Here is a 13672-nt window from a genome sequence, read left to right as displayed (position 1 = left end):
TTTACGTCACGAAACAACCTAACTTTTAAACTAAAGTCTGAAAAATTTGACCAAACATTCTTTATGTTCATTGTTGCTCGCTATCCACGGATAATAATTTCTGATTGTAATAATTGAGAAAAGCCATGTATGCAATGATTGTACGTCAATCGTAGCTGATGGCCGACTGAACTCGAGATTTGAACTTGACCATACCGCGGAGACCACCTATACTCGAGTTCCTGTGTAAAAGGAGGGGATTCATTGCATTGAAATCAATCTCCTAGAAGGGAAGCTTTCCACCTACAATTGACGCAAGAGTTATTGTCGCGATTGCATCTATATCGTAAATCGTTAACTTTCGTACGATTCCTAAACGATTTATTTTCCTTCCTCTAATCTCGCAAAAAACGAAAAGATTATGAAATTTACGATTAACAAATTCAACTTTTATTAACTCTTTATGCAAAACAAATTAAGAAATTAAACAAACTTCTTTTTAATAGATTGCGAAATCAGATTATGTATCATGCTTTATATAAATTTTCAGTCATTATTTTTCGATTTTAATAGTTTCCTTAAATTTAGATGACTTCATAGAATTTAATATCTGCATATTCAGTAGGGTCCAAAAATAATGATGCAAATATGTAAGGATCTGATATAGTCTTCTCTTGTTCATAAGGCTTTACCCATTTATTTACTTCTTTAATTTTTAGATTTCTAAAAGTAGTTTCAATGGATGGTTTGGTAACTAGAATTGTTCCACTTTGGATAGTGGCTTTTAAAAAAGTCCAAATGTCTCTATGTACTGAGTGTGAAACATAAAATTCAAATGGGTTGTGTATAATGATGATATTACTCTTCTGAATGATTTCAGGACATTCCTCAATCCTCCTGTTCACAATCTCAATACGATCATTCATTTTGTATTTATTTACTATGTCATTTTGGAGTAAGCAAAGTTCTTTGTTCATTTCAACACCAATAATCTTCTTGGCAGATGTGAATGTATATGCCTGAAGGACAGATTTTTAAATAATAACATACATCTTTTAATTATTGAACTGTTATTTAGAAAAGAAGAAAAATCATTACTCCATATAAAACAGCACCCAATCGAGACCCTATGTCAAGTACAACTTTTTCACTTAAACTTGGTAAAACACTGTGAAATATATACAATATAGCAGCCACTGATAAGGAGTGTGAAATGATATCTAAGAACAAATACATTTTGTTTTCATAAAATATGATTTAAGGAAATCACATAATCCAAGAAAAATGTTGAGTGTTTCTTACTATATTGTTTCATATTGCTGGACCCACAGTCAGCACAATACAAAGTATTCAGCTCCCCACTTTCTATAAGTTCATCTACTTCTTTTTCATCATAAAGAAATGCATCAACATGTTTTGTTGAACAAGGATCACAGTCTGAGTTCTGCAGAGTTATAAAACTTATGATATCTTTCTTTTGTAACATATAGGTTGAAAAATTAATATATAGTTTTACTTATTTAGAAAATAGCAAACCTGCCCAATCGTTGGTGATACAATTTCCTCTGATGGAAATATTCCACTTGTTGGTACTTTATTTCTGATATTGAGGACAATATCTTTTATAGTGTTTAACTTTTCTTCCTGTGAACTACGTTTGTTGTGACAATCACCTGCCATGCCATATGCATTCTTTGAAAGAGATTCTATCTTTACATTCTGTGGTTTCCAATTATCAGCAATGAACGATAAAAATGTTTGTTTACCAATTTCGTTTAAAGAACACATGATAGATGTGAACATTTCTATAGCACTTTCTACAGTCATACTAACATTCGTATCCATTATATAGGTTCGTTCAATTTTTCAATAAAAATAAAAAACATTTAATTTTATGATTGTTACTCGTATGTGTTATCATGCATGTGTATCAGTTATAGGTTATGTCGGATTGAATTCCATATTTGAATTATACGTCAGGAATAATTTACTAGAAATATCACTAAAATTCAAATTTAAAGTTCTTTAACGCATAACATTCAACATGAAGTCGAATCTTTTTTTCAGCATATTTATTAAAAAAAAATTAAGTACACAAAATGTCGATATGCATACATAGATACATAAATAATTAGTCTTAATACTAGTTTGTATAGGCAAGATTTAAGGCACAATATGCTCCTTCATAAAATTTGACTCATTTTAGTATATATGTACAAAAATTTGTTCTTGTTCCGCTTGCAAACTGATCTTCTGACTTCGTTTTCTTTTAAAATAGACAATTTAAATAATTAACACTACATTAAAAGATATGTTATATATAGAACGACGTAAAATCGAAAAAATTGTATAAATACTTATTTACACATTTTTGTTTCCTTTTTTTGATATCGAAATTTTGACTAAAAATTCTAGCATGTTTAAATATAATTCTCGGATTCTTTTTAACGCATGATTTATCGTAAAGCTTGATTACCGTCTGGAATCTAATATCGGTCACTAAAAGAAATTGCATCTAACTCGAAGCTAGGAAAATACTGTTATTAGAAGTTCTTGATATTACGTAACAAATACTGTTAGCAATGTGTGACTGAATTATTTCTATTATTCTAGTAGCAATTCGTATGAGGTTTGTTCGCTCTCTAACGTAAAAATTATTCCGTTAAAGTCATTATTTTACCAGTATCAACGACGATAATGTATGAATAATCATAATATATAAGATAACGATACAATGATCATTAAAAAAAAGAGAAAAAATTTGAACAAAGTTCCATTCTATCGCGATTCAAGAATTTACAAAGAAAATTCCAGCATCACCGATAATATTTCCTAAAACATGTAGTATTATATAAAATACATAGCACAGCTGTCTTTTTCATCAGGCACAAAATCATTCGCCTCTAAATTCGACATAATCACTAATATTTCGCGTATTTACAACATAAAATAATGGACGCTAATTAATTTAAACGAGGAAACAAACATAACTCGTAAAAGCTGCCTGGATTAAAATTAGTATAAAATTAGGCGAGTATACGGTAAAAGCTAAATGTTACAAAAACGAATATAGTTTAAATTACGAGCTCATAAATTTTTCGTTCTTGTGTGTCTAATTACAAATGAAACTCGCTAATTGTCGACCATCAAGTGGATACAAAAGGAGACAAAGATATAAGAGAGCAACAAAGAGATAAAAGAACGAAGAGGTCGAAGAAGACAGCGGACAGGTACTTTGCATATTTTACCCACTTCATGATCAATCGTGAATTTCTAATTCTATTTTGAGCTTGAAAAAAGTTGCAGTTTACCGTCAAAGAGAAAAGAAGAAAACCTAAAACTGATTACATAGGATACGATCGTTAAATGAATACATATCTAACAATCTTGATTGAAACACTTGAGCATACCTATTATGACACCCTGTAAATGTCTTAAAACGGTTCACTCATTGTAAACCTAATGAATGACTAAAGTTTCTAAAGTTTCTCACTATTAAAAGAAGCATCATTGGAAGCGACAACATTCGTATATCGTTTTCTTCGCATATTCCCGTCACAACGTAGTTGATAAAAGTTTGATAAAATTGACACCTGGAAATACGGTCTGAGCACTATAAAAGTCTTTTTAAAGCATAGAGGAAAATGGTTGGTCGCAGAGAGACTGTTCGATAGGCAGTGATTCCTGGAGCAGAAGGGACTCTCAGTCTATTGATGCGTTTCACTGGTCAGTCCCAGCTGTGTCACTGTTGTTATGGTTGTTGTTGCTGTTGTTTTGTCCGTTAAGAAACGATGCCATTTCCATCGGCGACTGTTGCCCGGTCTGTTTAGAAACATGCGTGTTCGTTTCGCTTCTTTCAGATCTCACTCACAGAGAGGCACAGGCATGTAGGTAATATATAACGTATGTGTGTGGTGTTCGGAAAATACGAAAGAAAAGCGGCTTCCAGAGAGAATGCAGAGAGTGTGCAAGTAGAATTTTAAAGAACAGCACGCGACCAATTGCTAAAGCTAGAAAAGACTAGTCTTCTTAATATCGAATAGTCTGAAAGCAGAAATACGTTAGTTGAATGTAAATATAGATACAGTCGCGCGCGAGAGTGCGGAGGGAGGAGAATAAATGGTAGTCGCTTGTAAAAAAAAAAAAAGAAAAATTAAAAAAGAAAAAGTGGCGTACAGCTGTAACCCAGTGGAGCCCGTGATTCGACTCGATTATCGAGTATAGGCCATCGAAATGGGACTTAATCAGGCTTGATGGTAATAATGATCGAATCAATGTGCTATGTTCGTGCAATGACATTGAGGATATGGATGGACATAGTGATTTAGCGCCCAGGGTCTTATGTGTCAATCTATCGAGTGTGCAGAAAAATAAAAGCATTAATGGAAAGTTAAATATGAAGTCTCCTCTAGTGGCAGTGAAGCATTTATGTATATAGACACTATATGATTAGATTTTATTGCGTACCATTAGGGTGTGATTTGTTTACTTCCTACATTGGAATTATCTTGTAAAAATATCAACGATATAATTTAAATTAAAAAAATAATATAGATCCCTTTTTTTCATTTTTTGACTACTTTAGGATCGAGCTCCTCAGAGTTACAAGCCGACAGAACACACACACGACAGTACGAGTAGTTGCGATAAAAATATCGACAAGGCGTATAGAGATAACTATGTACGCAGTTAAGATTATATTTCTGTTCGTTTAGTAGAATTAGGAAATTGAATGACCGTAGACAATTGATATTTAATTCAGAAATAGAAAATATTGGTATGACATCTTTGTCCATTTCTCAAATCGAAATAGCCCTCAGTCATTCTTTTCCTTTGACAAGGCGAAAATATTGATATTGTTACTTACAAATACCGACCTTAGGCTGTATTATATCTTCAGATGTATCGAGACCAGCAAGTGGATTTGATGTTATGTTTATTTTCGAGTCAGTTACTCCGCCATTCATTACTCTTCCGTTTGTTATCGGTTTTCCTAAAATAAAAATTTAATGTATAATTTATTATAAGGCGTACACTGTCTTTTTCCAAAATACGATGATATTACAAATTAAATTTACCTTCGCTTTGCGATGATTCCCGGCTTTGTTTGTGCTTCGTCCTCTTATATATTACTGCGACTGCAATCAAGCTGCCCAACAGAGTCGATCCTCCGAGAACTCCGCCAATTATGGCATACATATTTACGTTTTTATCATCTGCAGGCCTTACTCGGCTATCCAATGTTAAATTGCTGCCATGATCATTTTTATTATCATGATTAGCATGTTCGTTCGTATTTATAGCTCTTTTCGTCTTTTGTCGAAGGATCTTAGAAAATTCCGAAGCTGCGTCTACGGAAAAACTCTGAACTTTAAACTCATACGTTGTATCCGGTTGCAAATGGGAAATAGTTATGTTGAAAGAGTCTTTTCCTTCAACCGTAGTTTTTATATAATCGCTAACTGTGGTAGAAGCTCGGTGATACACATAGAAACCATCGATGTTCGCCGAATTATCCGAATTCTGCCAAATGAGTAATACCTCGTGTGGACTCAAAGCCTCGGTGTTCGTTAACAAAGGTATTGGCATCCTATTGCTTTCGATTCCGCCATCTTTATTCAGATGAAAACGTACGGAGTTTGGACTAAGTTTATTATCATTGTTCGAATAAACTGCAGCAATTCGAAACCGATAAGTATGATTAGGCTGTAAATCGGTTACTTCGAACGACCGCACGTGATTCGGTATCTCCGAGTTCGCGGTCATCCATTTTGCTTGTCTGCCATTCATCTTCTGTCCAAGTTCGCGATATTGAACTTTGAAGAATTGAATCGGCAGTCCTGTGTTCTCAGGTACAGACCACCTAACCATCACGGACACGTCTGAGAGTCTGGTGACATTCGGTAGATTCGGTGGTACTAGCACAGCTACAAATATAAAAAACCCGATAAAATCAACATGAAGTATTTAAGCAATATGTACGGTGCAACAAATTACCAGTGCCTTTACGCTTCCCTTCCTTACTCCTTCTTCTTCCTCCTCCCCTTGTATGTTTGTGTCTTGAATTAGAGATTCCATAATCCTGTTTGGCTTCAGTCGTCCCAATATGTTGCTTAGGGTTCACTCTTAGCAGATTGCAACCAGAATGAGACCCATATTCGTTACTCGCGACACACTGGACAATTCCAGCGTGCTTTTTTTCAACCTCGGAGATAGAAAGACTCGAACCTTCGATCTCCACATTACCACCAGGCGTCAAAGATTCCCCATTAATTAGCCACTCAAATTTCGGTTGTGGTTCGCCCGTTACCGTGCAAGAGAGGTCCAATTCTCCACCTTCGGAGAACGTTGCTGCCTTCGGTGGCTTAATCACCTTTGGAGCTTCCATAACTTTTAGTATGATCACAGACTTGATGCTTGCTCCATTACTACTCCATATACAATCATATTCTCCCCTGTCCGCTGATTGAACGTTAATTATCGTTAGGCCCATCGCAGTTTTAATGGAGTTCAGTGGTAACGAACTACCTAATCTAGTCCACGTGACAGAAGGGATTGGGTAACCAGCGGCAAAGCATTCCAAAGTTACGTTTTTACCCCTCAAAACCTTGTACTCCGTTTGTGGTTGTTTAACAAAGTATGGTGCTCGAAGACTGGTATTTGTGTTTACGTTTAGGATCGTCTTATGGTTACTCCGATATGACTGAGTAGTTATGTAATTTTCAGCAGTGCAGTGATAAGATCCACTGTCCGATACTTTAGCATTTTCAATGACCATGGTCTTGCTACCGACTACGTTAACATTTTTTACAGGATTATTATCTTTGTAGAACTCAACTATCGCCTCTGGGGCTGAGTAAGGCACAGGACAAGTGATAGGCACGGTATTCCCTGCTGGAACGTTTATAATGACTTCGCTCTTATCGGTAAACTTCTCTAGCGTAGCAAGCGTCAATCTTGCCGGGTCAGAAGCTAAACCACTCGAACCTAACAAGGTAAAATCAAATTACCAAATTGTAATTTAAACATTGTGAAAGATGTTAAATAAAATGAAATACAAAAATATTTACCATAAAATGCTATACAACGGTAATCTCCGGCTTTGGATTCATTGTCAAAGTTCACTACGTGCCTGGACGTTTTGCCACCGTTACTAGACACGTGGAAAACCTGCAACCACCTATCCGAACCTAATGGTCTATGGCGCCAGGAGAAACGTTCTGCTCCGAGATTCAAATTGCATTCAAAATTCACATCATCCCCTATTGGCGCGGCCAGAGGTTGCGGATGTTTAGTGAAGATCATGCCTAGTTCTTGCTTCTGTCCTATAATTTATACGAATAATTTAATTTTCATAGTAATCAATTTTTGTAGTCGCGCGAAAATACTATTAAAAATGATGCAAATTGTAATATACTTGAACGTAATTAATCGGCATAAATAAAATGGTGTGTAAATACTTTCTTTAACCACTGTATATTAAAACGTAATGCATATCATAAATAAAAAATATGTAAGACAAAACTGACCATGTGCAAGGCTGGCTAGGACATGAAGTAGGACCGTGATAACGGCATATAGAAAAAGCACAGGTCGCATCTTGACTCATTCTGCAATCAAAGAAAACAAAAATTAGTACAAGTTAGCCACATATGTCGCTCTCATTCTTATTATTCGTTTTTTAGTCTTGGTTTTGTCGGTTAAAAATGCGAGGCGCCGGTCTCGAAAGAGAAACAGAGAGGGCCCACTAAAATTAATGCCGGCCAACCACCACGTTTAAGTATAGAACATGGCGAGTTCACGTGGAAATAGAACGCATTCATTCTAGTTTTGATCATGGCTCGTCATTTCGGCACGAACGATCCCCGCTCCACCAAATGGGTCGCGCATTCCAGTCCCAAAGGGATACAGTATAACACGATTTATATTCGTTTCCAAATGCGGTTCATTTTAAAAGCTTCTGTTCCGAAAGCTTTAAAGCTCTCAGCAATCAAGAGGATTGTCAGAGAACAGTGGTGGAAATGAGATTGTGCATGAAATCTTGATTTTTATGACAGCAGAAAATAACCTAACCCTACTTAATATTAATGCTTCCCAGTTATATAGCCAATTTCTGTTTATTTAATATGACTGTACATATAATTTATTAATTTCAGCCTTATTAGCTACAAAATGGATTTGGATTTATATCATTTTTTTATTCTTAATCTGAGAAAAAATATTATTGCATTTTATTTTGTACCGACCCTAACACCTCTTCTTTCTTTGTCATTCTGGCTTAGATTGCTTCTTAATTAGTATCAATATTTATTTATTAATATTTATTTATAATAAATAGCAGTTACACAATTTTAGTATAAAATATAAAATATTTGTAAACATTTTGATGGCAATTTTTTGTGACTATATTTTTTTGCGATTGTGATTATAAGCTGTCAGTATCTCGTAGTTGTGTCATTATTGCTCTATGGATATTTATACACTTAGAGAATTTAAATTGTACAATATGCACATTTTAAAGTACAATGCTTGTTTTAGATGGTGAAATAAATTTCTATTTAAGTTTCATTTTTTCAATGTAGAATATTCGCCGTATACAATTGCGCTGCACTAACTGGCCACCGCTATATCTTTACCAATTCTTAGAACAGATTTCTTAGAGCGAGTCTCGTATGTTAATATGTAAGATAACAAAACGTGTGAGTCTCAGGTAAGTATCCGTATCTCATTTCTAAAATCGTACTCATCAATGAAAGGAGATATTCCGCATTTCTTAGAAATATAATTATAGCTTTCTCTATAAGTAGTCTTTTAGTAAAATACTGTTTCTAACTGACTGCTATCTATACAAAACAAATATGGATACGCGAAAGGCATCATTGCTGCTTCTACTTATGAAGATAAATCGACAAATAATGGAAGAAATTCGAAATTGAGGATCACACGAGTAAAACATTTCTGTTGATTTTATGTCACTCTGTATCACTTTATAATTAAACAGAAGAATTTTAATAGGATACAAATAGGAATAAAATGGCCTATTAGAGATTTTTATGCATTTATGGAAAATGCAAATGTATTAAAATTTCTTATAAATGCACAAAAATCCGTAGTTTATGTACAATTACACAAAATATGTAAAATACTCGTTATAATATTTAAAAGATGAAACAAATCTCTATATAAGTTCTTCTTTTATTAGCATTATTTATAAAAATATGAATTTGCATAAATATTCGTAGTCTTCTTATCATGTTCTTTTGTCGTAATCTTCAATTATTTTTAGAATTCGCTCGATTGAATATTGAAAAAATTACGAAAAAGGATATAAAAGGAAGCAGAAATGCAGAATCCATTTGCATCGTGAGAAACGAAGCCGACAGAGGTGCCACAATGACAACATGAAATTGACCATATACGGTGTCGAAAACCGTCGTTCATTGCGCGCACCGCTTTCCACCCACGTGCGAGCGGCTAACCGTCTTGAGTGACGATCAGAAAACCGCGCTGACACGTCCAATACTAATAGAAATTATTTGTTGGCTAACATACACGTCGAATGTAGGTAGATTCATTCATGTATTACGCTGTACCGTTCGCTTACATGATAATTTAACGCTTGAAATTAATACAGAAAATTTTCTATTCCACAGAAAGCTTACATGTTTCCTCAAACGTTCTTAATAGATATTATATTGCACTAAGAGAAAAATTTCACTTTCAATATCTTTGTTACTTAAATTAGTACTAATCTATTGAGTTATAACATAAATCTGTCCTGTTTTCGTATATACATACCTATAGATTTTATCGGAGACAAAAACAAGTGGACATGTAGTGAAAATTGGAAATACAGTGCTGATCGTAAATATTAGGATACTAGTTGATATTTAGTACAAATTTCTTTTTACTCTTTCTACCTTCTGTTTATATTTTATCATAAATTTGTTATTTCATTCGTATTATACGTGTTTCATAATGTAAAATACTAAATAAAATAAAATTTGTTTTGCGGTCCTTCAATGAATGTAACGCGTAGGTGTCATATTTTTAGGTAGGTATCAATGACGTTTCGTCAAATACGGTTTGTTTACACAAAAATGTAAATATTAACTTCAATTGTTTACTAAATAATCTATATATTATAAGAATATAAATAAAACTTAAATATATAACACTGGTACTAGTTCGATTAAACTTCATTGATACCTACCTCTACTATACGTCCATTTATTTTTGTCACCGACTGTGTATTACGTATGTTGTGACAAATACAAAAATAGAACGAATTTATATTACAACCTAATAACAACAAACAGTAAATGTAATAAAACTTCATTAATATTAGAAGTTCGCTGATTCTTTTCACAACCTCTTTTCACTTGTACAATACAAATTTATGCTTCAGCCAAATAAATTCAATTGATAATTCATTGAATTGAATACAAACTGACATTTCATTCCAACAAATAGAATACTGTTATCAAAGTAAAAGAATGGAACTGTACGGAAGGTTTCTCACGAGGACTCACTATTTGTTACGAAGAAATGAATTTACCAGAGGAGTGGTTCGAAGGATTGACGGCCGAGAGAGGAGGGATTTTTCATCGAAGCTGAAATCACAGGGACAAAAAGCACGCGTTCGACCCATTGGCAAGATAGTTGAACGTGTTTTATGCACGGGAGGACTCTTAACTTCTGGTTAAATGGTAGCATAAATGCCGGTGGTATGTAACAGGTGAGAAGGGTTCGAAAGAGGCTGGTTTCCGACGCTGGCTCTCATAAAAATAAAGAACTCGAATTCCAAAGCAGTGGTTGTCAAGCCCCTGTGCCCCGCGCGCACTTCCAACCAACCTAACCTTACGGACGGGCCAATGCCACCCGAGTTACGCACACGCATACAACACACACGCGCACAAGCATATAGCCAAACGAGAATTAGACTCTGTTCTACAACCTGTCGTTGATCAGAGAACAGACTCAATCCCCAAAATCCTTTTTGCACTCGTGATCCTCTCGCTTGATCAAAGATCACGATGTATCGGTGGAATTGAGTTCCACTTTCACGAACTCGCGACTCTTCTCCCGTTGGCCAAAATACAGAAAGATTTGAGTCCTCTTACACAATTACAGTGGCTTAAAAAAGTATTCGGACACTTATAGAAAATTTTATCATTTTTTTAAATATTTATTAAACGTATTATACAAAATATTTTATATAGACTTTTACATAGATTTATAACTTCTATGATCAATGATAGCTTTTTGTTTCTCTAAAATGTTGATAATATTTCAAAATATTTTACAGAACACATCTTTTCCTTTAATTTAGTGTTATACAAATCGTTAAAAAAATTTTCCAAACTGAATGAAAAGATAGTGAGATTTTCTGTCACAGAGAATAAGATTGTATCGAAAAATATATTGATCTATACTACGATCTTTGTAAATTTTTTGAACTTCCTTTGATATTGCATTATATATCTATTTGTTAATGATAATGAACCATTGGTTTAATATAAACATTCTTCTAGTAATGGTTTAATAAATCCTCTCGAACAGTTTTGAAGTTGTGTCATAATTTTAGAATAGGGTTGTGATTGACGTTACTTTTCCACGAACAAACTCCCTGGTATTCCGTTATGTGTAACAAACAGGAACCAGGAAGATCAAGTTCCCGTTGATCGAACGCATTTGACAAGTGGATCCTTCCTTTTGTTGATCGTCGATTAATCACGTGAACCTTTATTCTCTTCACTTCGTCGTGTTTCATCCCGATACAAGACACATGACTAACTTAACTTCCCTGCTCGACATGCATGGCGATTGCTTAGTAAAACGAGCGACGAATATTTGGCCGTATATGTGTCATACGCTATTTTAATCTACTTCCCATAACCGCTACTTGTTCGACCATTAACGCTATAACTGTTAACTAAATAAATACCTTATGTCATTTTATCTTTATTTATTAAACGCTAACAATATTTAAGAAATAGTAATGGTTTCCCCTAATAGTCATTGCTATTGTACCAATTATAAGTGGTTCAATTTGACGAGCTTTACCGGGAAGTTGACAATTCATCCGCATGACTACGCGTATCAAAATGCGTACGAAACTTTAATCAGAAGGTATGCAACGTATACTTGGTGGAAGACATGCAATGAGATTGTAAATTAAAGTATTAATATATATTAGCGACATCGATAATGATTCCATGCATTTCATAGAAGTACTTTGACCATAAAAGTTATTACTCAATCAACCTACCAAATTCTTTTATAATACATGTATTGTCTGAAAAATAGCAAATTGTATACGTCTAAAATCTTCTTCTCAGGTTGTATACATATAATTCTTTTTAAATACACAAAACTACAAAGGAAAAAAACTCAAAATTAACACCATACGATTCTGAACGAGGTATTCAGCTCCTTATCTTTTTTTTTATATGTCTCAAATTATTATCTCGGTTTTTAATACATATAAACTTGAATGTCTCCGACTTTACGATCTTGCTATATCTCACTCAACAATAATGCATATGTATCTTATTACAACGCAGGCGCATTAAGTAGCGCGGTATCATCTGAATGAGCGTTTTCCGAATTGTCAATAGTTCTAACAATTGGTATTATTAATAATACCGTGTATCCGATTTATTCACTGCATTATCTACTGCATTCAAATTTCACGAAAAATACTGGTGGCTCACCCCTTCCGGCAGGTGATCTCTCACAGCGACATCGCGACAGAAGTTTTCCATGACGAACAGTATATACAGGTCCCATTATATTTATGGTTTTACGGGATGGTGAATCAGAAACGTGAGCAAAAGAAATAAAAGAAAGGCAAAAGATCAGCGACGGAAAAAGAAGAAAACAAAAGTAATAATCATGCTTGGTACACTCACCCTTTTTCCTTCGATCCAGCCGTACGATCTATACGTTTATCAGATCCTTTTGATTTTTCGCTAAATCGATCACAATTTTCCTCGTCGGAGGAAAACGAGGTGTCCGTGTTAATAATTTTCACCGATAAATCACTTCATTTTTTTCAGAGCGGTCGCTACTAAGCTCACCAAGTTCGACCTCCTATAGAACACGACGCTTGGCGTCCACCAGCACACTGGAATGCAGACCGACAGGTTTTGAACCGCGATAAAGTATAGTAACGACGTGTGCTTCGATCTAGGTACTCACGTGCAGGTTGGTACATTGCGGTGCTATCACGTGACTCGCTGCCATTTCAAATCTGACAATAAAGTGGATGCGTTTTATCAAAAATTAAACATCCTAAAAATGATCGAATGTAAAGAAAAAGTTAAAATTTAGTTTATATTATGAGTTTATATATGATTTGGTTAACTTCAGGGTGATCATGAAGGAGGAATTTTTCACTGTAGGTTCAGATATCCTGCGCGGTACGCTTCTGTACATAGCGCCACCTTCGAAATTCGAAACGCGCCAACTACGATTTTATAAATAAAAACTATTAATCAGCAGAAAGAATTATTAATTACTAATATGATAGACGTAAATAATTTAAGAGTTGAAATATAGAAATATATATTAATATATTGTATTCAAAGTAACATTAATTAACAACAATTGATCTTTGTCTTCTTCTTTCTTACACTTTTTTTACGATTAATAATTTCTTTCATGATTATATATATATATTATATATATA

The 13672-nt window shown here is 34.3% G+C and overlaps 2 protein-coding genes and 1 long non-coding RNA gene across 9 annotated transcripts; 1 reads left to right on the top strand and 2 right to left on the bottom strand.

Annotated features, from left to right (window-relative positions):
* Positions 1-406: 406 nt before the first annotated feature.
* Positions 407-1937, bottom strand: LOC117156681 (uncharacterized). The gene is made up of 4 exons (XM_033333938.2): positions 1516-1937; positions 1282-1423; positions 1078-1199; positions 407-998 (listed from the first exon to the last, which is right to left on the bottom strand). Exons 1-4 carry the CDS (start codon positions 1822-1824, stop codon positions 564-566), a joined length of 1008 nt encoding a protein of 335 aa, XP_033189829.2. The 5' UTR covers positions 1825-1937; the 3' UTR covers positions 407-563.
* A 1725-nt stretch (positions 1938-3662) lies between these two features.
* On the bottom strand, positions 3663-13430 carry LOC117156670 (interference hedgehog). Of its 5 annotated transcripts, none has more exons than XM_033333917.2 (8): positions 13183-13430; positions 12894-13108; positions 7509-7589; positions 7050-7304; positions 5977-6966; positions 5058-5906; positions 4857-4972; positions 3663-3801 (listed from the first exon to the last, which is right to left on the bottom strand). In XM_033333917.2, exons 3-8 carry the CDS (start codon positions 7576-7578, stop codon positions 3700-3702), a joined length of 2382 nt encoding a protein of 793 aa, XP_033189808.1. In that variant the 5' UTR covers positions 7579-7589; positions 12894-13108; positions 13183-13430; the 3' UTR covers positions 3663-3699. The 5 variants fall into 5 exon arrangements, with proteins under 5 accessions (XP_033189808.1, XP_033189811.1, XP_033189810.1 ...); XM_033333920.2 differs by having other exon boundaries at positions 3710-3801; positions 4847-4972; XM_033333919.2 differs by lacking the exon at positions 3663-3801 and adding an exon at positions 3883-4023 and having other exon boundaries at positions 4847-4972.
* On the top strand, positions 6836-10329 carry LOC143302638 (uncharacterized). 3 transcript variants are annotated; one of them, XR_013058278.1, is made up of 3 exons: positions 6853-6974; positions 9266-9540; positions 9633-10329. It is a non-coding gene; the product is annotated as an uncharacterized LOC143302638 (long non-coding RNA). The 3 variants fall into 3 exon arrangements; XR_013058279.1 differs by lacking the exons at positions 9266-9540; positions 9633-10329 and adding an exon at positions 7100-7438 and having other exon boundaries at positions 6836-6974; XR_013058277.1 differs by having other exon boundaries at positions 9266-10329.
* Positions 13431-13672: the final 242 nt, after the last annotated feature.

The sequence above is a fragment of the Bombus vancouverensis genome, chromosome 4, assembly GCF_051014615.1.
Source record: "Bombus vancouverensis nearcticus chromosome 4, iyBomVanc1_principal, whole genome shotgun sequence".
Taxonomy (NCBI): Eukaryota; Metazoa; Arthropoda; class Insecta; order Hymenoptera; family Apidae; genus Bombus; species Bombus vancouverensis.
The sequence above is the reverse complement of the archived record's forward strand: the minus strand, read 5'-3'. Positions and strand labels throughout refer to the sequence as shown.